The sequence below is a fragment of the Nannobrachium achirus genome, assembly GCF_963921795.1.
Source record: "Nannobrachium achirus genome assembly, chromosome: 23".
Classification (NCBI taxonomy): domain Eukaryota; kingdom Metazoa; phylum Chordata; class Actinopteri; order Myctophiformes; family Myctophidae; genus Nannobrachium; species Nannobrachium achirus.
In genome coordinates this window covers 34520832-34545681 of record NC_137830.1, presented here as the reverse complement: position 1 = coordinate 34545681, position 24850 = coordinate 34520832, and the positions used below count along the sequence as shown (strand labels likewise).

Below are 24850 nucleotides of genomic sequence, written 5' to 3'. Positions count from 1 at the left end.
TAACGTCACGGACAGAACGGCCCATGCAAGGAGTTATGCACCCGTGTCGTGTTTGATAACATGACATGTAAAAATTAAACATTTTAAAATGTCAAAAACAGCAGCCCACACGTCGCTTCACATGTATTATGGGGCTTTAACACTCGGGTGACTGAAAAAAAAATCACTTTCACTCTGACTGCATTTATCAGTCAAATTGACAGGCAAATTCTATTTTTTTTTGCCCAGGAGAGCAACACCCCCTCCCCTGCTGCCAGCGGGGGTTCTATTGTCAACAGACAATAGAACCCCCGCTGGCAGCAGGGGGAGGAGGTGGGGGAGGAGGTGTTGCTCTCCTGGGCTAAAAGGGAGAGAATTTACCTGTCAATTTGACTGACAAATGCAGTCAGAGTGGTATAATCGTATATTATTTCATACGTTTCAGAAGGGGAAAAAACGAGAGAACATATGTCTTGAGTATTTAGGAAAAGTCATGGAAGGGGAAATTTCTGAGACCTTCACAGGGAGAGTTATTGCACTTTGCGATCTCAAAATCGGCCAAAATGACCTGTTAATCACCCGTGTGTTAAAGGTGGGGTAATTTATTTCTGGTTAGAACAACGTGTTTTTTAATAGGTTAAAGCTGTATATTCTGTTGTTTGGTATTGAGTGATCAGCAGGGCTGGCAACACTGGACTGTGAGAATCCAGAAGAGTATGGGGGGCCAAAAAGATCATGTGTACCGATTTGCGTGATATTTAGATAAAACTGGAATGACTAATGTGTTTCACATAAGTCGACCTCCTGGTGGCGCTATCAAAGGCAGATTAGAAAAATGCAGGCCAGACGTCTTTCGTTGGCCTCTAGGGAGTGTGCATACAAAGTTTTACACAGCTTGTGCAGTTATACAGCGGGTCAAGACGCGCAGGCCCGGTGCCAGCCTAATTGGCGCTCCAACCCAGCCTCTCTCGAATGCGCCCCTCCACACTCCTGTGCGCGAAATTTTGCGGGTTTTGGGGTAATTTTGACCTGTTTTGGGTCGGGTTGGGTGGCTCATTAACTGTTCAACAATATGATGCAAGAGAAGGGGAGTAGGGGACGAAGTTTTGGAGCGGTAGGCACCGCTCAAAAAAGGACATGTCTTCATAAGTATACAGTAGTAATACCAAAGTGTGTGTGTGTTTGTGCGTGTGTGTCTCACAGGGACCTCAGAGGGAACTATTGTCGGAACCCCGACGGTGCGGCGTACCCATGGTGCTACACTACAGACCCTAACCAGAGGATAGCAAACTGCACCCACATACCTAGATGTGACGTCCACGTCCCACAAGGTACCACGTAGGGCATTCACGAATAGTGATTTTTAGTATTTGAATTATTCGACCTCAAAGTATTCGAATAGTCGAATATTCGACAGGACTGGCGAAACTGTCAAATATTAAGTAAGCAAGAGACTAATATTGTGAAAATAGCCGATCTACATGCTCACAACGCCTTGCGTTGCGAGACGTTGTGAGCATGTAGATCTGCTATTTTCACAATATTTATCTGCGGAACTGAGTGACATTAAATGTAATACCTACAATTCCAAGTGCTTGTCAGGGTCCAGTTCAAATATGTTTATTTTTGGGGTCACGGCCTAAAAAGGTTTGAGAACCCCTGGTATAGAGCATTAACAAATTCATCCACCAGGGGCATTGACAACTCATTCTTATGACTTCCTATCTAGCCAAGCTTTATAAACTATACATTTTCTAAAGAGAAAACAATACAATAATTAAAATAAGCGAATATTCGACTTCGGTGAACAACATCGAATAGTGACTTTGATATTCGAATATTCGAATATTTGGTGAATGCCCTAGTAGCACGCTCTAACTGCTCCGAAACGACCTCCCGGCATACCGAGAAAGGATTTAAGAAAGGGCATCGGCCCGTAAAAATTCCTTGCGGTTTCCCATGTTATTTCTCGACAAATTTTTTACTTCTAAAACTCGAACGGCGCTGCTGATGTCATAGAAGACTTGTTCTTGAAGTCGTGTTCTTTGCACAGTGGAAGCATTCCGTGCAAAGGCTTTCAAGTGCACCTCTTGGCAGAATAAATGGGATAATGTTATTGGTCCCACGGGGCTGGCCCACTTGGCAGCACGTTTGCCCGGTGCATTCCATTTCACGAAGCAGCCTTCAGCCTTGGCAGAAATGTGCAGCCCCACCAAGCCCCCCTCCCACTGTTTCTCTGCTTTGCATTTCAAACGACCACACACATGTCACAATGCAAAGAGTCCTTTGGTAACTATAGGCACTACTCTGGTTCTGCTTAACAGCAGACATACTGCGATTGAAATTTCCCCATCACTTTTCTATTATATTTGGGAACCACCAATTGCTGAGAGGCCCTTGACGTTAAATTGATCCAAACCACAAATAGAGGCCGGTTTCAAACTTGCTTATTTTATGACAGCATCAATGAGAATGACAGCCACGGCTCAGATAAATACACCAGCTCAGATCTTTTTTGGACTATGTGTGCGCAGCGTGCGCACACGCACGCGGACGTGCACGCTCATTCATCCAGTTATGTGTGCAAGAATCTGTCAAACTCAATAACTTCTATTGGCAGTCATTGGGAATACTCGGCATGCGAGGGGGGGTCTGGATCATAAAAATAACATGGCCCTGTTCTCACACAGAATGTTATGAAGACACTGGCGTCAACTACCGCGGCGCGTTGTCCATAACGCGGTCCGGAATCCCCTGCGGAGACTGGTCACATCACATAAACAGGTAAATAAGACAAACTACACAAACATCCACGACACCAGTGGCATCAGTTCATAAAAAGCTAAGGTATGGCAACATGCACGCGTGCTTTCGCGCGCGTGCAAGACACCAGTCATGTTGCCATACCTTAGCACAGGCATGATACATTTAATTTTTTCCCCCGTTTCTGCGGTTTATTGGGCTGGATATGGAAGCCTGGAACGGTTGTTCAAGTGCAGCTAAACTTGGCATGTTAGTAAACGTGCCACAATTAACAATAATGCATTGCACCTGTGCAGCTGACCTGCGGAACCTGGGAATATACCATTCTGTCAAGATGGGGAGAATACAAGTGTGGAGAATATAATTATAATACCTTGTTAAAGTGACCATTTTGTTAAATTTAGCATTTGTAGTTATTTTACTGTAATTTAACAACATAATAACCAGAACAGATAGACAAAGAAACAGTAATAGATTCATATTTAAAAGTAAGTATATTTATTTTCCCCCCTGGACCCAGGGTATGGCAGCTGCATACCCCTGCCATACCCAATTGACGCCCCTGCGCTTGCTGTAACGGTGCCAAAGACATGGAAACGTTTACGAGACGCTGACACTGTTTTCTGCTCAATGTTGTGTTTATCGACAACTCTGCTCCCGATGCCTTGTGAAAATCCCTTTAAATTGAATTAGGCTTAAGTAGTGAAAACAAACAGCAAGAGGAAATCGGGGGTTCCTCGGGGGTCAATACCAGGCCCAATTATTATTTGTCTAGCTGACGAGGGGGAAACCCTGGGGTCCTCAAGAGATTGACCCACCCTAAAGGAAAAGGTTGCCCCACGCCAGGGCCGGGTTAACCCACGCCCAAGTGCGACTGTTGGAATTGCTTAAGCTATTTAGAACGGGTACACAGTATTGTGTATTATTATTTTATGCTTTAACTATTGAAAAATAGCAGATATACAAGCTCGCGCTGCGAGCTTGTAGATCTGCTATTTTTGAAAAATCATGAAAATTTGAATTTTGACCCGATTCTATAAGTGTCTTTTGAATCCTTCTAAGGTTTAAAAAGAAAAAAAAAAAATGTGTTTCTATGTCAGCAATCTGGTTAGCCATCGTCAAAGAAAAGGTCCTTTTCACTTAACGGGAGCTCAGTTAGTCTGTTCTTGAGAGACTACTATGTCAGTGGTTCTCAAACCCTTTCATGTGAAGGACCCCAAGATTATATTTATTTGGCCACGGACCCCCATCTCAAAATATTTCGTTCCAGGGACCCCCCCAGAAGCAAAATTTGATTTTACAAACGTTCGCTTTTGAAAATACATATATTCAAAGATTTGCACACATTTTCACGACTTTTTCAAAAATAGCAAGATCTACAAGCTCGCAGCGCGGCACTCGGTGCCGCGCTGTGAGCTTGTATATCGGCTATTTTTCCACTGGTTAAAAAGCATTCAATAATTCTAGGCCCTAAATGGGTTAATTTACAGGAATTTTAAAAGCCAAAATGGCACAGACAGATGGACATGTTCCAGAGCGCGACCCCTGACCCCAGGAAGTGCTTTCCGAGCATAGTAGATCAAAGCCAATCAGCTTCCCTCGTGTGGGCCGCAGCCAGCCAGTCTGCTCTGCTCAAGGTCAGGGGGTCGGCTTAGGAAAAACTGCTGAAAGCTACGGCTTGTTTAACATTCTCCTGGGAAGTGAAATTATCTTCACCCTTTGACAAATTGTTGCCCCTTGCTTTGTGTTTTTATTTTTTTTATTTTTAGTTGTCTCCCGCATCTTTGTCTCTGTTTAATTTTTTAAAACACTTTTTTGGACACTGCTCCTACACATTTTGTCCTAAAATCACGCAAACCGGTACACAGTATGTCTACACTCATGTCATCAGCATGGATCTGTCACATTTAGCGCCACCTTCAGGACGATTTCTTAAAACACATTTTTGGACACTGCTCCTATAGATTTTGCCCTAAAATCACGCAAATCGGTACACAGTATGTCTACACTCATGTCATCAATATGGATCTGTCCCATATAGCGCCACCATCAGGCGAATTTTTTCAAACACATTTTTGGACACTACTCCTACACATTTTGCCCTAAAATCACGCTGTTGCCCCTTGCTTTGCGTTTTTTTTTTTTTTTTTCGTCTCCCGCATCTTATTTGTCTCAGACTTGTGCCACTTGTGCTAAAAGTTATAAACCTGTGTCCCTAATTGTATGAGAGAGGTCCTATGTGTCATTACTTACGCTAAACTTCCTCACCAAAAATAGCCGATCTACAAGCTGGTTAAAGGCGTTTTTTCAGTGGGCTTGCGTAACTGGGATGTGCCTATCTTTAATTCTCTTAAAGCCAAGCAAAAGAAAGCAGGGGCGTCACAAGTGGGGGGGGGAAAGTGGGACTGAGTTACTAGGGCCCAAGGTGGAGGGGTCCCCCTTAACTATTTTATACTTTAGCTATTAAAAAATAGCAGATATACAAGCTGTGTGCAAATCTTTGAATATATGCATTTTTTATACGAACATTTGCAACTCACATTTTTGCTTCCGGGGGGGTCCCTGGAACGAAATATTTTGAGATGGGGGTCCGTGGCCAAATACATATCCTTTTGGGGGTCCTTCACTTGAAAAAGTTCAAACATAGGTTTTTCAAAAAGCCTTAGAAGGATTTGATATATTCAAAGACTTTCACAAATGTTCACGATTTTTCAGTGCCACGCTGCGAGCTTGTAGATCTGCTATTTTTTCAATAGTTAAAGAACAACATGTGAGTGAATCCTTGTACCCAGGTCCCAGAATTTGGTGCGACGCCCCTGAAAGAAAGACTTGGAAAGACATTCAGAACCCAATCAGCATTACTACACATGGCAGGCACAGCGTAATAGTTCCATGGAGAGCGTGGCTCCCGTTGGTCTGAGCCCTGGTGAATGCCGCTGCTGCATACTTTCATACTCCCCAGAGCGCTCTACACTAAACTCTGCGTTTCCTTCAACAGCCTCGTTGCACCGACGGTATAGAGGATTCATATGGCCCTATAGGAAAGATGCAGTCAGACTTTCCAAGCATAGCTCACTGCATTATATCTGTATATCTCTCTTTATCTATAGATGTCTGCCTCTCTCGGTCTCTCTCTGTGTGTGTCTCTCTCTTTCTCTCTCTCTTTCTCTCTCTCTCTGACAAACAGACAGACTGACTGACTGACTGACATTTCGTTAGGTAGACCGATATCAGATTGTTTGATCGACAGGTATGTTTGTGAGTGTGTGCGTGCCTGCCTGCCCTACAATTACAATTGCGCGTTTATGTGTATAAAGCCCCTGATACACGTAGCAATTTTTTCATCAATATCAACCAGCAACGACCAGAGGCGTCAATTGGGTATGGACATTAGCAGCGTCATTGGATTAATCTTTTTGTGCCTTCACGCGTGCAAGGCACCAGTCATGTTGCCATACCTTATCAACAGGCATGAATTTATTTTAGGAAGTACATAAAAAAATGTTCCCCTTTAGCCAAGGTATGGCAACTGCCATACCTAGCCATACCCAATTGACGCCTCTGGTCATTGCTGGTTGATATTGATGAAATAATTGCTATGTGTATCAGGGGCTTAAGTGTACTAATTTCACAGAACTCTGGCCCCTGTGTTGGTCCTCCTGACACACTGTGTGAGAACAGATGGATTATATGAGAATGTGTATTTATGTGTTTTTCAGTGAGGATTCTCACTCTGCGGTGTCCCATGTAGGGCTGGAGAAGAACTACTGTCGAAACCCCGACCGGGACAAACACGGCCCGTGGTGTTACACCAAGACAGACAGCCGCTTGACTTGGGACTACTGCAGGCTGAAGCACTGTGAGTGGCCGACCTAACCCTGTCCATGTTGGTGTCTGTGTCTGTCAGCGTACATGTCACCAGTATAATACCCACGCGGACAAATATGTCCAGTAATAGCTAGCCATATTCATTCTGATAAATCTATGTCAGGGGCTCTTCAATGTTTTCCAGGCCCTTAGCAGAGAGAGAGAGAGAGAGAGAGAGAGAGAGAGAGAGATATGAAGTACTACATGATGTATAAAATGTTGTTTGTTGCAGATTAAACTTTTCCACAGATGTCATAGATAGATTCATAGACTTGTTTGACAGCGCTATCATCTGTGTTGTATAAATTCATGTTTTTTGTAGACCTATCTTCTCCATTGATTATTTATGTTGGATTCATGTTAATGTGTATGTTCAGACTTGACCCTCAGTACTTAGTAAACTTGACCGTTGCCTCTGTACTTGGTCTGCTCTTTTAGATCTGTAGCCGAAAATAGCTTTAGTTAATGTTGTATGTTTTTGTATTAATAATCGATAAACTATTCAAAGTAACTACTTCCTAAAGCTATCATCAGCTGTAAATGTAATGAAGTATAAAATAGGCCTACACTATTTGCCACTGAGATGTAGTTGAGTTGAACAGACACAAACATGTAGTGTCTGTTTGCAGTAATGCACACGTTGTGTAGAGTCAAGTTGCTACCAATTTCTTTTTGAAGACATTCAGCAGTCGCTCAGAAGATGAGTGATGTATGTATCCGCGTGTTGTACGATGACGGTTGCCATGGCTTCAGTCAATCATGCGATGACTGGTTCTGCTTATGGCGTCCTTCGTTGACCGTGACCGCCATCTCAGCGCAACCGAGAGACGCGACTGACAGACTGACAGGAAAATGCTGAGCGCTCGTTGACATTTTTCTATATAATATGCAGCTTTGCCGGTGGCTTATGTAATGTGTTAGTCGTGGTTTTGTCCGATTGGCTCAGAGTGCACCACGCTCTAACGCCAAACAGATGCCGGCCTCATCCGCCCGCCTTTTATTCGAGTATCCATACAGTGGAGATGATTGTTTGTTGTTGACCCAACCAGATTTTCTTTTTCTGGTTTCAATCGGGCCCGCGTCGAAGAGGGCTCTTTCGAGTGGCTGTGCAATAATCTCCCCATAATGCGAAACATGTCCTCCGTAAAGTTTTTTGGGGTTTTCGAGCAAATTTTATTTGCTGTGGTCCACCGACCGATATAGCCTCCAACAACGATGCAGATGCAAGATATGTTTTGAGGGGATGAAATGGTGTCGTTTTCAATTGAGGTTGCAGGCTTTGTATGTCAATGTTTTGTCTGTCAGGCGAACGATGTCCCGTCACCGCTGGATCTGGTCTTAATGTTGAGCCTTGCTTTTACTTTATGTTTTATCAGGTGAATCTCCAACAGTGGCTCCACAACCAAAGAGTAAGTGTCCTCTTATCATGTTCCCTCATCGACCTTCATCAACCTGACCTTAATCAACCATATCTCCCATCTTCGTTCCCCATAATCGCATCTTTTTTCTCACTTGACATGCCTGTTCTCATTTACGTTTACAAAACGTGGATGTTTTCATTTCGCGTAGGCTTTTTTCCTTCAGAATATTATAAGCGTGCACTTGATATCTGGACCCACAATGTCTACTCCTTTTTTAGCTCCGACCACGACCAAGATATCATGCTTTGTGCACATCAACACCAGAATCGTCGGCGGGCATGAAGTTCACGGTACAGATGGTAGCTGGGTCGTGAGCATCCAGAGAGAGTAAGATGTTTTACGCTTTCATGTGTCATTGTTAAGCCAGATTCATTCACCCTCGCGCGGCGGCGGCGTGTGCCAAAAATAGCCGACCTACAAGCTCTGTAGGCCGGACATTTTTGGCACATGGCGCCATCGCGCAATGGAGCATAACATAGCTCTACAAATGAGCATGTAAGGAGATGATGCATGATGATGACACACACCGATGCCATGAATTGAATGTACAATATTTTTTCCCAGGAATGCTCATTTGTGTGGTGGCTCATTGATCAGAGAGAATTGGGTGTTGACAGATCAACAGTGCTTCACCTCCTGGTAATTCATTCATTCATTCATTCATTCATTCTTTCTTTCATTCATTAAATCAGAGGTCTTCAACAGGGGGTCCGGGAACCCTAGGGGGTCCTCGGAGTTACTAGTACAGGGGGTCCTCCAAATCTTCCAATCCTTTTTATATTAACAACTTGAACCCTAGTGTCCATATTCTGAGAACTGTAGCCAAAAATAGCAGATCTACAAGCTCACAACGCCTCGTGCTGCGAGGCGTTGTGAGTTTGTAGATCGTCTATTTTCGGCAAAGAGGTTTGGTGTAGAGGGGAAAAAGAGCGGACTAAGTATAGAGTAAAAGGTCAAGTTTATTAGGTAATGACGGCTAAAGAGGTTAAATATCTGAAAACACAAATTGACATGAATCCAAAATACACTGATGATAGTGCTGTGAAATGATTAAACCATATGGAATCTATGAAAAGGTTGTGGGGGTCCCTGCTTCATCTCTCTCTCAACCAAGGGGTCCTTGGCCTGAAAACATTGAAGATCCCTGCATTAAATCATACAATAATTCATTCATTCAATCTCATTCGTTCACTTATGCTGCGTTCAAGACAACTCAGAACTTGTAGTGTCACAAATCAGACATCTCTGACCTCTAGATAGAACACCACAGTCAACATGGAACATGGATGTCTGGCAGACAATGATACAGGAGACATCATATTGCATGATTACAAATCCTGTTGTGTTTAAAAGCTAACAACACTTTTATCATTATATTCTTATCACTAACCACCATGATGGATGGTGTGCTTCAGCCGCGTGTTTGCTGCTATGGGGCCAAACCACAGCTCTGAAATGATGAGCAAATATCGTTTTAGGAAAAGGTGGAATGCTGTTGAACTCGGCATCCTTCACCTTGTTTCGTTCCTCCGAAACATGGGGGGGTAAAATGCATGGTTGGCACAGGCTTCATAAGTGATTAATTAATTCATAATGTATTTTTGTACGTTTGGGTTCTGGAGACACACAAAATTTCTGTTTAGGGTCTTGAGCTGAAAAGATTTAGGAACCCCAGCTCTATTGGCGTTTTCTTGTCCCTTTCTTGATATTCTTACACATGCAGGATATATTTCCTGTTTAGTAGTGGATGAGAGATAGATGGAATACCTCACTGGGAACGGAAGCCTCCAGATCTCAAACATTTCTGTAACAGTGAACGTTTGATAATTTATTGTATATTTCTAGATCTGCAAAGTTGCATTGAATGAAAACGTCTCTTAAGTAACCGTTGTTTTTAAACACATTTGTCTCTCAAAGTGCTAGCAGTATCAATGTTGTAGGGTTCAGCTGTGCTGAGAAGTCTGGTGAAAGGAGTATTGTACAGTGTGAAAATAAACCAACAGCCAGTTCTGATGCTTTACAGGGAGGGACACAGTTCCTCTGTACAATGTTGAGACGCCAGACTTTTGACTTATGGAGTTAAGAGCGTGTAGTTCGGCTATTTATGTATTTTGGAAAACGCTTTGAAACATCCTGAAACTGACATTTTGACAGTAATGACCTGCCCAAAATAGTTTAAAAAGGTTAAACTGGCAAAGTAATTGTGAAATGAGTTTGAATCTAATTTAAATGTATTTATATTATGCATATAAAAGATCTATATTTGGCGCCCCCTGGGCAGAACCTGCGTTCACTAGGACAGAAAACGCAAGTGAGGGAAGGCAGCATTGACAGAAATGCCTTTGTGCGGGACTTGCATGAAATTACTTATTTACACGGTGGGCCTTGGAATTCATGTGTTTTCCCAAAGTTTGCCAAAAGGATTGATTGCTCCACTGAACCAAACACACCACATGTAATATTTAATTCTGTTGGATATGGAATTCACAACAGCGGAGAAATGCCTGAGCGTATACCTCTGCCAAAAAGTGTGTTTCCTGTGAACATGTTTCGCTAATTCAAAGCCGATGAGTCTTATTGTTCGGGCAAATCAGATTTAATGCCATTTGTCATTTTAACCGGTTTGCGCTGTACTGCGAACATGCGATAAATAAAGGAACTGTCAATTCCACACCTATGGTATATCATCTCTGTCGGGTGGAAACCTTGTATGTCCAAAACTGTTACGTTTCAGGATTCAAATTCAAAAGTAGCAGATCTACAAGCTCGAAGCGCGGTTGTCGATCTGCTACTTTTGCTACTTTTGTGTGATACCGTACGATGACGGAGTAGGGCGTTCATTTCAAGTTAGAATATGGATTTTCGGAGGTTTCTGCCCGACAGCAACAATATCGTGAGTGTTGGGAAAAAACTTTCAAATTTGTACGTTTTTTTCATAAAGTAAAGTCCTGCTTCATCACACAAGACTGTCGCACAAGAGTACCGGTAGAGAAAATAGCGGTGCGAGGCGTTGTATGCTTATAGATCTGCTATTTTCAGTATTTCAAAAAATATAGTAAAATGATAAATGCAAGACGAACGGTTTTGGACATACAAGGTTTCCACCCGACAGTGATACGATGCTATAAATTGGAGATGTCTTGTTTGCCGGGCAGCGTTCCAGATCTGAAGGATTACAGCGTGCAGGTGGGCCTCCGTCACCTCAACGAGTCCTCGCTCCACCCAAGGCTACGCATCTCCCGTCTCATCTGCGGTCCAGAGGGATCCAATCTGGTTCTGCTTAAACTGGCAAAGTAAGTAAACTGCCTCTCCTCCGATATTTATGATTTCATAATTGCAGCTCTGAGTGTGTATTATATCTGGGCTAAAATCAAATCAATCTGATATTCCTGCCAGAGTCTCAAGCTAGTTTTTAGGGGCGTGCCGTGCGCTCCTCTAAAAGCAACCCCTATTCCGGGGGTAGACATTCGAACGAATATAGCAGGCTCGGTTGTGAGCTAGATCAGCTATTTTTGCCCCAAGAGATTTTCTGTAGAGAGGGAAAAAAGGAGCGGACCAACTATAGAGCATCGCAGCGGAAGTGGTTTACTGGTGCCACTTAAAATCTCCCATTCATTTTCCCCATAGACTTTTACAAAAATATTTATAACAATTATGTTAAGCCTAGAACTAAGCCATCCAGGATTGCAGTGAATCATGAACATACAACCTTTGATCCTATGTGAAAACATATTTTAATATTACATTATTTGTTATACTACATTTACTACCCTTTGTTTAGCGATTTTCAAAATGTTCTTTTCATAGGATCAAAGGTTGTATGGTCATGATTCACTGCAATCCTGGATGGCTTGGTTCAAGGCTTAACATAATTGTTATAAATATTTTCGTAAAAGTCTATGAGGAAAATGAATAGGAGATTTTAAGTGGCACCAGTAACCCACTTCCGCTGCAATGCTCTATAGAGCCCTGGGGGAACCCAGTCGACAAAGTATGAAGGGTTTAATTGTTTAAGACAAGAGATTTCCTCAGGATTCCTTAAAGACCTCAGAAATCTTGGCTAAAAAGCTTTTGGTGTGTGCCTACCAAGGATGATGCTAGTTTGATTTTCATGGTATAAAAGCTGAACTGTTTTGGATTAACCACTTAAACCCTGTATGGTTGACTGGAGTCCCTCAGGGCTCTATACTTGCTAGTGTGTTTTCTATTTTCTGTTATTGTGGGGAAAGCTTTCGCTGAAAAATTAAAATGAAAAACGAAAATTACAGGCACACAAACACGATGTGTTGTGAGCTTGTCGATCGGTTAAATTCAGCGAAACCTTTCCCTACGATACGGATGCTGGGGATCAAGTGGTTAGGAAAGCTTTCAATGTCCACTAATAATTCAACATCTATCCTGATTCTTTTTTTGTAGATACTATTAAACCACAACGTCCTTTCATTCATCCATTCATTCATTCATTCATTGTGTCCTGTTTTGCTGTTTTATGCCTGCATTACCACAGGCCTGCCCCAGTGTCTGAAGGTGCTTCCAACATCCACTTGCCAGTGAAAGAGTGCAGCATCACTGAAGGAACCAACTGCACCATGTACGGATGGGGGGAGACCAAAAGTACGGCCCTTTCTTGACCCTTATACTATGTCACATACCTACGGAATTTTATTTCCACCAATGTAGTGGGAGTATCATTAAAGTCATTATTGCGACCAAAGGTCGCAGTTTACCATGAGATATGTCACAGCTTGTCTCCGTGTGTGTACACATTTTTACAGTCTATGGGTTGGTTCCATTGACACATTACTGTGACATCACAGGTGATGTCACATGTGACATCACCTGTGTAAAAGTCCATATATGGGTATTCCCCAGAATCCTTTTTATGCCCATATACCGTATGAAGATATCCGGTGTCATCGATATATATATCACTGGCCAGATGGCCAAGACATGGCCCATATCTGTGTGGCTGGTTCAGATAGGGATCTCCATGTATGGGCTTAGAATATAGTGTATGTTGTGATGTCATGGGAACCACTCTAACAGAATCCCTTTTATGCCCCATATATGGAGATCCCTGATGTCATCAATATTAAGCCCATATCTAACAGGACTTCATATGGGAATGCCCATATATGGAGGAAGACTGCCCAAATCTGTGCGGCTGGTTCAGACAGGGATCTCCATGTATGGGCATAAAAGGGACGTACTATATACAGTATATCTCAATATATGGATAACTGCTCCGATATACATCACTGGCCAGATGGTCAAGTGCGTGAGTGATCTCACAAACTGCTGAACCCATTAGCACCAAACCTTTATCTACACTGTCAGTAGGCCACAGAATTACCTATTTTTTATACTTTTTTTGAAAACTAACTATAACTATAATACTTTTATAACGGAAGTCATTGGAGCTTTGGAGGATTTAGAAGACACTTATAGAATCGGGTCAAAATATTCAAAGATTTTCACACATTTTCAAGATTTTTCAAAAATAGCAGATGCTACAAGCTATAGCAGATGCTACAAGCTCGCAGCGCGGCACTCGGTGCCGCGCTGTGAGCTTGTATATCTGCTATTTCTCAATAGTTAAAGCATAAAATAATGATACACAATAATGTGTACCCGTTCTAAATGGGTTTTAATACCAGTTCATACAACACTGGAACACCTTCTCACTTAATGTCTTTTGTTCTCTTGGTCTCTTTTAGACACAGGCCACGACGAGTCTCTGAAGGCAGTGACGATGCCCATGGTCAACAACGACATCTGTGCCCAACTCAAAGGGGACGCGGGGGACAGCAGAGTGTGTGCCGGTGGCAAGAAGGGCGAAGGAGTGTGTGACGTAAGACATCTACTGCTCCGTTCCAGGGGTCATCAATATGTCCGTACTAGTGTTGCGCGGGCCGACCCGCCCCGGTTTCTAAAAGGGCCTTTTGGTGAAAACAAAAATAGCAGACCTCCAAGCTAGTTTCGATACTTGATTTCTACACATTTCTCGATTTCAACCTAAGATGCTGCATTTAAGTTCAGGAGAGTTTGGACAAGGCAATTCTTTTGAATGCTGCCTTCAGGTATGGCATGGAAAGAGTGCATTTGCATTTCTTTCACTATAGTGAAAACTGCATTCATGGTCTGGAGAGGGCACTTTTTACAGACTGATAAAACGGGCAGGGGCTCAAGCCCCTTTGATGTCTATGTCTGCACGTGCCTGTTCTCAAACGTTTTATTTTCAAGGACCCTCATAACTCTGAGTGTATACAAATGGAACGGACAAATGAATGGACCTTTTGTACACACTCCGAGTTACAGACCTGTAATGGTCATTTGGGGCTACTTCGTTATGTGTTTGTCTACTCATTTTGCTTGTCCATGAATAAAATGGTTATTTTGACAAAGATTTCCACCACAAGCCAGCATGGTGATGACCCCTGCTCTGTTCTCAAGGGCAGGGGTTTTCAAAGTGGGTGATGGGGCACCCTGGGGTGCCGCGACGGCAGTCCAGGGGTGCCACGAGATAATTTGATAATAATTGGATTTTTCAAACTTGAAGTACAAAGTTATTTTCAGAGTTCTAACCAAAATGGCTATTAGGTGCTGGGAGTGAAAATTATGATGTAGGGGTGCCTCGGATTTAAAAAAAAAATATGTATGGGGTGCCCTGAGACCAAAAGGTTTGGGAACCCCTGCTCAAGAGGGCATGCGACGTGCACACATAAGTGTGCATAGGGATTATGCCAGATCATTTGCAGATGTTGGCATGTTTTTTTATTTTTATTTCTGTAATATGTAAATTTTCTCTCATTTTATTGACAGCCAAAAAGTTGGTAGATGTGTTTTTAATTAGGGCCTTGGCAGCGAAACAGACAATATTTCAGTACAAAGTCGTGCTTATGGTACAAAATCCCTGTGATGTATGTGTGGTTTACTGTCCCCTTCCAGAAAGACAACGGTGGGCCGCTGGTTTGCCAGGAGCATGAGCGGAAAGTCATCATCGGTGTCAGCATCCAAAGGACCAAATGTGCGTCGTCGCAGCCGGCGCTCTTCGTCAACGTGGCGTTCTACTCTCAGTGGATTTACAAAGTCTTCAGACTGTACCCCAGTTAGGGGAGGTGTTGCTGGTGTGATGGTGTGAAAACTAAATCCACACAGGACCGCCTGAACCCCCGTAGCCGTGCAAGAGGACGGGGGTGGATCCATGCCAGAGAATTCCAAGATCTGTCCAACCTCGATGCATAAGAAGGCCACTGGGAGATATAAGTGTAAGGAAACTGACTTTATGGAATATGGCCTTTCTGGGATTTAGCGGCATGAACATATCACCTGACAGAGAAGATAGGAATTAGGCGCCGGAGGAACATACTGTAGCGTGAGGACACGCTATATGATTGGATCAACAGAACGTCCCAAAGTTTCACTTTCTATGCAAACGAAAGACATTCAGGATATTGATATACATTTTTCAACATAGGTCTTGGGCACATGGACAATTCATACCTTATTTTGGGTCAAACGGAACAGAAAAAGGACAGTGTGGTAGGCCTACCTGTGACAATAACCCTGTCTCCTGGAAATACTTGAATAATGAACAGAGCCACAAGTGGCGGTATTCTGTGGCTGAAAGACGTGACTGTGGCTCACGTCGTTTGTATGATGATCTGCGTATCACGTTGGCTGTTAAAGTTTTACCTCCCACAATTGTCTCGTGGATACTAAGATTTGATTACTGTCCCGTGGTAATGTAGTTTGGTTAGTTGATAAACAGTCTTACATTACGGTAAGGCATTTGAAGTAAAGTTCGATAATACGATACACAGTAAAGATTAGAAAGTAGCTTACTCCAGGTAACCCGACATTGCTGCCCTATTAGCTAACTGATGCAGTGATGCTAAACATGGAGTGGTTCAGCTAGCAGTAGCTGAACCAATTCTCCCAGGATAGTTGTACCCCGTTACTTCCCCCTCTGTTACTAAAGCCTAATTTATACTTAGTAGGATGCCATGCATCCAAAATAGCGAATCTACAGGCTCACAATGTGCCGCGGTGGGGCTAATTGTGAACTTGTAGATCGGCTATTTTTACCCCAAGTATAAAACTGGGTGGGGAGGGGAGTAACAAGGGGTTGTGTAACTGTACCAGAGCTTATGCTAACCGTTTTAGCATGAGAAGAGCCATGTCAAATATGACATGGCGGTTTGGTCTCCACTTTGGAGGGAACTATAGCCCCTGGCGGGCTGCGTGTGGTCAGTAAAGACATGTTTTAGGTTTCGTGCAAAGCAACTCTTGTACATAACTGCAGAATTTATTGAGTATGTTTCTGGCACGCTTGTAATATTTTATAGGTCTTATAGATCTGGAATATTTTTGGCTGACTTTGAAACAACCCAGAGGTTTACTGTTGCCTCTGGTCATGTTTTGATATTTAAACGATTTGTAGTTTTGTAAGTAGTAGCGATATTTATTTTTGTGTTAATGGCGTCAGTGATTTCCTCTTTTTTTTTTTTTTTTTTTTTTATGTGACCTCGATTGCACTTGTCATTTCAACACAACCTCCAGTATCTATTCAATCAGGCCAGGCAGTTCTCTGCCAGAACAGGCAGAGAGACATCATGGTAGCCGAGTGATTAGAGCATACACCGTCCTTATGGACGCAAATCACCCTGATCACTGAGTCCCTGGTTCGATTCCCGGCCGACCGAACCATTTGCGGTGTCATTCTCTTACTTTCTCTCTCGCGCGCGAGCGCACGCCATTCCCTGTCTCTCTCCACTATCTAACTGTTAATTTAGCGAATGTCTGTCGGTCCACCGACACCCAGTGCCGTGGGAACTCATTTACAGCAGCAGGTGCTGGTCCCCAGGGACACTTCCTATTTCGGTTTTTAATCACTTTTATAATGGGTTTAATTCGGGTTTTTAAAAATATATATAGGCCAAATTGCAGAATCGTCATATGTAGCATCAAATAGCCTAAAATAACATAGGACTGGACAAATACCCCCAGATAAGCATAGATGTAGGCTATGCCAAGGCGATGATCTGAAACATATTATAGTAGGCTATATCATTTGTAAATATACATATAGCACTAAATCGTCCACCCTGCCAAAATATATAGATATAAATGAATAAATAAACAACAACTACAACAACAGGCAAAGTTTTTTTTAATGTTTGATTTGTTCTTTTCTTTTTTTAAATAAAGAATGAAAACTTCCCCTCCAAACCACTAGGGGTGCTGGTCGGAGCACCTGCAGCACCTATAGTTCCTACGGCTATGCCGACACCGTCTGCATGCTACATCACTGATACTAAACGGCGTCGCCACCATGGTAACAGCCGCATGCTGAAACAATGCCCAAATGACCTGACTCACTGACATCACTACCGTGCCCAAATTTGGAGATGACATCACAGACTGGCCTGGACACAGAACACCATATATGGGCATAAAAGAGAGCCCGCCAGACAGACAGATGGATACAACGGGTATTGCACAACTGGACATGAATGGTGGCTTTTCTGCCCAACGGGCACCGGTCTGGGTTCTCCAACATTAATTCTGAGACTCCTACGTTCAGTCCCTCATATACTGTGCACACCCCCGGGCACAGGACTAGTCTCTGTTAAATAAATACTTAATCCTCCCAAAAATGGATATCTAACATATAATTAGAGAGAGAGGTCAGTCAGTCACAAAATGCATTATCTATTCACTCGCTTCAGCGACTGATCTCAAATTTAACATGGCATTGGCCATTAGCATTATACACACGATGACGGAGCCCGAATTTCATTTTTCCCAAATTCTAGTGATTTCTTAGCGTTTCTTCACTCTACAGCTCTACAGCCTGTTGTCAGGGTTACGGTCCGTTCCTCCAGGCCATGGGATCTGTAGCCCCGGGCCCACACACACCTCTCTCACAGTTAGGAATGTTGCAGTCTCTCTCTCTCTCTCTCTCTCTCTCTCTCTCTCTCTCTCTCTCTCTCTCTCTCCATGGGTCACGCATGCAACGGGTGATGTGTGTCTCATCGTCCAACGGGTATAGAAAACGTATGTGGAGCAAATACATCCTCATACTTCTTATTCACCTAATTTTGCTGTTAAATTATTTGTATCCATCATAAATATACACTCCTCCATGGGCTGCTCCTTACATTATGATGCTCCCACATATTCTCACGCACGCACCATGCAGTTACAGTTACTTTCCCCAAAACCCACACTCTGCACATATTTTGCAGCACATATATTCGAACGGGTAAGGTCTAGTATAAATAAAAAGAGAGAATGCCAAATAATATGCAGAGACATACAGTAAAGTGCCTCACAGACACCCAGGGGTTATTTCCTCTATATCGACTTTTATGGCAGTTGGTAAACAACTCTTAAGGTACACTTCCTCACCAAATTCTGATTTGTCCGTTCGGGTGTCAGAGGCAATATTGAAATGACAAGTATAACAGTAGTAAGTTACTTCTTTAGGCTGACATTATCCATTTAAGACCCATTCAGAAATAGCAAATCTACCTACTTTAAAAACATTACATCCTTGTGCCGTGAGACCTTATAGATGTGCTATTTTGGACCTTTGAAAGTCTTTTGATTGTGTTTTATTTATGTGAAAGTGGTTAATCCTAGACCGAGGCAAACCTGGAGTGCACATTTGGAGCTTACTCAGCTCAGGAAATTACTACATAAACGTCAACCGAATTAAGCCCCTGATAATACTAAATCATTGACCGGCAAAACCCTCAGTATTATAACTGAGCGTGTAAAATATGGTCAAGATAAAACCTTTTTCTCTGTGGGACAAGTTAAAACACTCTTCATAATTCAACACCACATTCTCACTCCCATCCATCTAGTTAATATTAGTCTTGCCTAGCCAGACGGTCAGAGACCTCTGCCTATTGGGTTTGAACGGTGGAGAAAACCAGCACTAACAAAACCTACGACCACCACTACTTTGAAAACCAACCCTGATAGCGTCCCAATATGAAGGCCCGCTCCAAAGTCTTTGCATTGGTTCTACAATGCTGCTACAATTTCTTTATGTACCGGAACTTTTACAGTATGTGTCAAGGACCGCCATAACTCCTGAGTGTACAAATGGAACCAAATGGACACAAGAGGGTTTGGAACCCCCAATAGGATTTGTTGAAGGGAAGAAATGGGAAGGAATCGGACCGTGAAGAGGGAAGGAACGTAGTAAGAAAGTAGGGGTCTTCAACAGGGGGTCCGGGACCCCTATGGGGTCCTCAGAGTTACTACAGGGGGTCCTCCAAATCTTTGTGTGATAACAGGAACTTGTTTTTCCCCCCCTTTCTCATATTAACCACTTGAACCCTAGCATCCATATTCGGAGAACTTTAGCCAAAAATAGCAGATCTACGCCTTGCGCTGCAAGGCGTTATGAGCTTGTAGATCGGCTATTTTTAAGAGCTTTGAAGGGGGAAAAGAAAAGAACAGACTAAGTACAATGAAAGTTCAAGTTTATTATGGATTGACGGTTCAAGTGGTTAAATATCTGAAAACACACGTTAACATGAATCCAAAATACACTGTTGATCGTGCTGTCAAACAAAGAAACTATATCTATGAACAGGTTGTGGGGGTCCCTGCTTCATCTCTCTCTCAACTAAGGGGTCCTTGGCCTGAAAACGTTGAAGACCCCTGTCCTAAAGGATCCCAACCCTAGCAGGAACCAGTGCTTTCCAGTTTCTGCTTGGTTCTGAAGGTCCGTACGCACCAGGGGGCTTCTCTTCCATGTCAATCTATAATATGTTTCCGAATTGCTTTTTGTGTCACGAGTTCATCCACACAGACACACACAAATGTTACACAGTGATTAAAGTGACAACTTGCATGAATTGGACATCGACTATATGAATAGTCTTGATGTGAAATGCTTGCTGGACATTTTTGTGTCATTATCCATCACGCTCTTCCTGGTGTGTAAAGACCTGCTGTGCCGAATTTACAATCACACTGTGTAACATTCGCTTCAGTAGTTTTGTGGCGACACCTCTCATAGCTCCGTTGTTATTACAACTATTGTCTAATCTATTTTGGTACATTTCCCCACATATTTTTTGTGTCTGGGGAAGACACTTGCAAATAGAAATAGTGTTTAGAAAAGTTGCCAACAAACACATTTATAAGGAATGGTTGTTGCGAGAGAAAAAAATACCACAAAAAAGACTTAATATGTGTAATTAAACAAACATTGGTACAATTCTTTAAAAGTGGTGCCACAAATCACTTCATAGGAATGTCAGTGTAAATCTAGAAGATAGGTTACAGGAAGTGACAATATACAAAGGTGACACGAGGCATTAACTTCCTGTGTCATGGAGTTCTGCAATCAGATATGCCTCGGTTCAGTTCAACCATGTTCTTGTGGTTTATTTAATTTCATGTCATGTAAATACCCTTTTACCCTTATGTAAATTTAAATTTGTGATTTTGTACAGTACTTGCATTTCTTCTCTTATATTCCTGTATACTGAAAACATTATAATAGCTGCTATTTTGTGTCAGTGGGTTGTTTCTTATGTATTGTTTTTTTTGTAACCTTTATAATATTTACATTTTAATAAATTAATACATTTGAAATCATCTTCATCTCATATTCTCTCTATCTCTCTCTCTCTCTCTCTCTCTCTCTCTCTCTCTCTCTCTCTCTCTCTCTCTGTGTCTCTCTCTCTCTGTGCCTGTCTGTCTGTCTGTCTCTCTACTCTCTCTTTCTATCTAGGCTATGTTTAAATGTATGTGCCTATGTGGTATCTTGTACATCACCCAAACCTCAGGATTTCAGTACATCACATTATAGTGCATGGTATATAACTGGAATATATAAAGTGTAGAAAGTACTTTACAAAAAAAAAAAAAAAAAAAACACCAGAGGATCTTTGTATGATGGATTTGTAGCCATAATAAGTAACCCATATTGCAATTGTCTGAGATATGCATTTTGACCCAGATAAGGCTTTTAGCTGCACTGCAATGCTTGGTTGCTCAACATAAGATAAGATGTACTTCTGCCATTACTTTGGTTCTCCAAATGTAAGATTAATTTGTGTGTCACATTATCGCATTAAGTCTGGCCGTGTTTACTTTGGGGCCTGACTTTTCGGTTAACCCCCCAGACAGACTAGTTCTCACTAAACCCAGAGAGAGACTTTAGTCTCTAGATCAGTGGTTCTCAAACTTTTTTTTGCCTCAGGACACCCCTGTTAACAACTTTTTTCCACTGCACCCCTGAATTACATTGTTACTTTATAGCACATTGCATTCGTTACGTAAATGTGTAAATATTTCCGCCTAAGATACAGTATGTCGTGAGGAAAACTTGACTGAATATCTGTTTCCATGACAGATTGAAAATAACCTTTATGCAGTACCTGACATTTAACAACTTCAACCCCAGCATCCCTATTCTGGGGGGAACATTCGCCAAAAGTAGCAGAGCTTGTAGATCAGCTATTTTTGGTGAGATTTTTGTTGTCGATTGAAAATGAACGCACCAAGTGAGGTGCAACTCAGTTCCGTTTTATTAAGTACAGAGGACGTATTCTGCGGCACCCCTGGACTTGTGTCATGGCACCCCAGGCCCAGGGTGCCACTGCACCCACTTTGAGAAAGCCTACAGTACATAGATCATTAGCAGAAAATCAAGGCTTTGGTCCTGCTGCCGACTGCAAACATTTTCCAATGTACACATAATATTCTGGCAGTGGTAGAGACTAGAATAGAAGCTTCCCCCTTGTCATGTGGAAATGTACTTTGCTACTCGGTGGCAGGTCCAAAATGGCCACCTTTCCGGTCGGGTCGCTGACCAAAGTCTTTGCTACTGACCCGCCGTGGCCCAAAGGAGCTCGGAGACTTATGGCCTCGTCTCTGTACTAAAGGGATATGAAATAACTCAATCCCTCTGTACTCTCGCAGTAAAAAAAAATCATTCCGCACAGTCCAGATATCAGGTCATGTTTGGACTTTTTGAAGCTAGGTTTTATAGATTTTCCTGTTGGATTGCACTGTGGAAAGACACAAAAAGGAAAGAAAAAACGAAGAGATCTTGGGAAAGTGCCTTTAAAGGAATTGTGAGACTCATTCGGCACTTTAATAGAAAGCAAGACCAACATTGTAAAGACATAATATCCCACGATCCATTAGTAGCCTATAGAGATATCCTCTTCTTCATATGAAGTGTATTAGACCAGTGGTACTAGGCCAGTGGGGACACCCACATTATTTTCGGGGGGATCCCCAGATGACAATTTAAGCCTTTTTGATCTCTAAAAAGAAAGAAAAGAAAAAGACCACTCTACTGCATCAAAAGTAATCAACAAACTATGCCATACAAACTGGTCAAATATTGAGCAGCACCTGGCTGCAGACACTAGGGTCCTGTTGAGGTCCATGGGAGACAGGAACCTCAACAAGTGGCAGGAAGTGACCTCACAGTGCGCAAGTGACTTCATGCCGCTTGTGGAGGTAACGTGACGTCTCTGCCTTGCAGTCCAAGGCACTACAGTCCCTTTGAGCCGCATTGTCGCTATGTGTACATGTTATCTTTTAGACAACCCAACTCTACCCCTAACCCTAAACTTAACCTCCATGGGGTAGAGCAAGAAAGAGGTGTGAGGTCACTTCCTGCCAGCCAGGTAGTCTTGCAAATATTGGCCAAATTGTCAAATTATATACGAATTTTGAATATAGCCGATCTACAAGCTCACAACGCCTTAATTGCAACACGAGGCGTTGCGAGCTTTAGATCTGCCTTTTTTTTTTTTTTTTTTTATGTGGAGTCAAACTAAATGTAATGCTTCTTGTCAGGATGTTCATATTTCAAAAATGATTGTTTTGGGGGGGTAGCGGCCTGAAAAAAGGTTGAGCTGTGAGCTGGGCCTGGGACCATAATAAATCTACTCATTCAACTAAAGAATGAATATATTTATTTATGTATTTATATAAGATAAGACAAAGAAGGGAAAAAAGCAATGCTGCAGATGATTGGTTGGTGTGGTCTGTGGTGTGACACTGACACTGCAGTGCAGGGGTGACTGAGGTTGACCTGGACCCCTGTTGTGTCAGTGTGGCCCCCAAGATGTTCAGACATGTCCCCGGCTGGATGGAGCAAGGTGTAGAGGTGTGATTGTAGGATCATTTAGGAGTGTGGTGGTGGTGGGTGGAGGAAAAAGTATTGTACTGGTGAACACATGGTTACAGTCAGTGGTGTTCTGTGATGGAAAATGTATCAATACTGCAATATAGAAATACTCTGTTACAAGTGAAAGTCCTGTATTCAACATTTCCTTGTGTAAAAGTACAAAGGTATTGAGTAAATGGTATGAAGATGTACTTAAAGTACCAAAATAACTCATTATGCAGAATGTCCCATTTCACAAGTTTTCACATTTATGCTATTTTGGAATCTTTGGTTCCCATAATGAAAAATCTGGACGCCAGTCCTGTATCTGGTGACCTATAATACTGTCGGTCACAAGGAACATTGAAGGACAAGGTTGTAACTCCAGGCCTTTGGTGCCCTCTGCTGCCCAGAGTGTCTCCCTTCAACTCTGTTCCATTGTGCTCAAATTACTGACATTTCCTTCTTTTTTTCAGTCATAAAAACGAATCAAACAAGCTCACAGAACAAATGTAATTCTAGCATGGGTAGGCCTACATAGGAAATGTTTGTAAGCATTTCAAGTTTTGCGATCCGGTGATATTAAAGCAGCACAATGTGCATAAAATGTAATTTTGTCCAATCTGTATGGTAGAGTATGTTAATACAATATAACTTATACAATTGGCGTGGTTGTCTCCCCTTCTATTGATACATTTAGATTGTGTCAAAGGACGTGTCTCACCTAGACACAGGATTTATACCCTAATACCCTTAAGCAGGCAGTCTCTATTAACCAGGTTCAAATCTGGTATAGAAGAGGGAAGGTGCAGCTTTAAACCAGCCAAATGAATCATAAGTTGGATCTTTTACTACTAATTTGTTTAATGGAAAATGTATATTCTTAAAAAAAAAATCCCCATTAGTAAATCAACATATTGTTCTATTTTACTGCAATGCTTAAAACACTGGCAACTAAAGCAGTGCTCTTCCGAGCACAGGTCTCCACCAGACCAGGCGTCCTGGTGGTGCCACTGTATAATAGGCCACTGTAAAAAGGGTGGCATATGTTCTTCACCTTAGACCTTTCATGGTAATCGGACGCTGCATGCATGATTTGAAGCATTGTGTTCCAAAAATGTGTTTTGCTAAAGTCTACCTGCTGGTGGCGCTATAACAGCCCAATGTGAAAAACGTAGCATTTGTTTCTGACCTAGTGGGAATATGTGTGGCAAATTTCACACTAATCGCAAGCTGCGTTGATGATTTGAGGCATTTTGTTCAAAAACGGCGCAATCCTGCAAACTTTGGAAGCCAATATTAGCCAATTAGGATGGAATATGAAATATCAGACGGATCAGACTTGATCACATGACTATAGAGATACTGTGTACCAATTTGCATGATTTTTGGATAAAATCTCAAGGAATAATAGGAAAAAATTTGTTTTACATAAGTCGGCCTCCTGGTGGTGCTATAAAAGGCTGATGTGAAAAATGCAGGGAAAGGGTTTTTCCTTGGCCTCTAGGGAGTGCGCTTACAAAGTTTGAAACTGATCGGTAGAGTTATAGGTAAAACCACAAATCGGCCTGTTATAGCGCCACCATGAGGCTGATTTAAAAAAAAAAAGTGGCATTTCTTCCTTGACCTAGTGGGAACGTGTGTGCGCGATTTCATGATA

At 42.3% G+C, this 24850-nt stretch overlaps 1 protein-coding gene across 1 annotated transcript in view; it reads left to right on the top strand.

Annotated features, from left to right (window-relative positions):
- Nucleotides 1-15143, top strand: part of LOC308309103 (hepatocyte growth factor-like) — a gene marked incomplete at both ends in the record, with an annotated part of 50522 nt that extends 35379 nt beyond the window's left edge. The window contains 10 exons of the mRNA XM_080754575.1: nucleotides 1165-1310; nucleotides 2670-2763; nucleotides 6462-6601; nucleotides 7986-8018; nucleotides 8249-8357; nucleotides 8595-8669; nucleotides 11186-11323; nucleotides 12538-12644; nucleotides 13748-13881; nucleotides 14979-15143. Of these exons, the coding sequence (XP_080610701.1) occupies nucleotides 1165-1310; nucleotides 2670-2763; nucleotides 6462-6601; nucleotides 7986-8018; nucleotides 8249-8357; nucleotides 8595-8669; nucleotides 11186-11323; nucleotides 12538-12644; nucleotides 13748-13881; nucleotides 14979-15143 (1141 nt within the window). The remainder of the gene's footprint in view (nucleotides 1-1164; nucleotides 1311-2669; nucleotides 2764-6461; nucleotides 6602-7985; nucleotides 8019-8248; nucleotides 8358-8594; nucleotides 8670-11185; nucleotides 11324-12537; nucleotides 12645-13747; nucleotides 13882-14978) is intronic.
- Between the last annotated feature and the right edge of the window lie 9707 nt (nucleotides 15144-24850).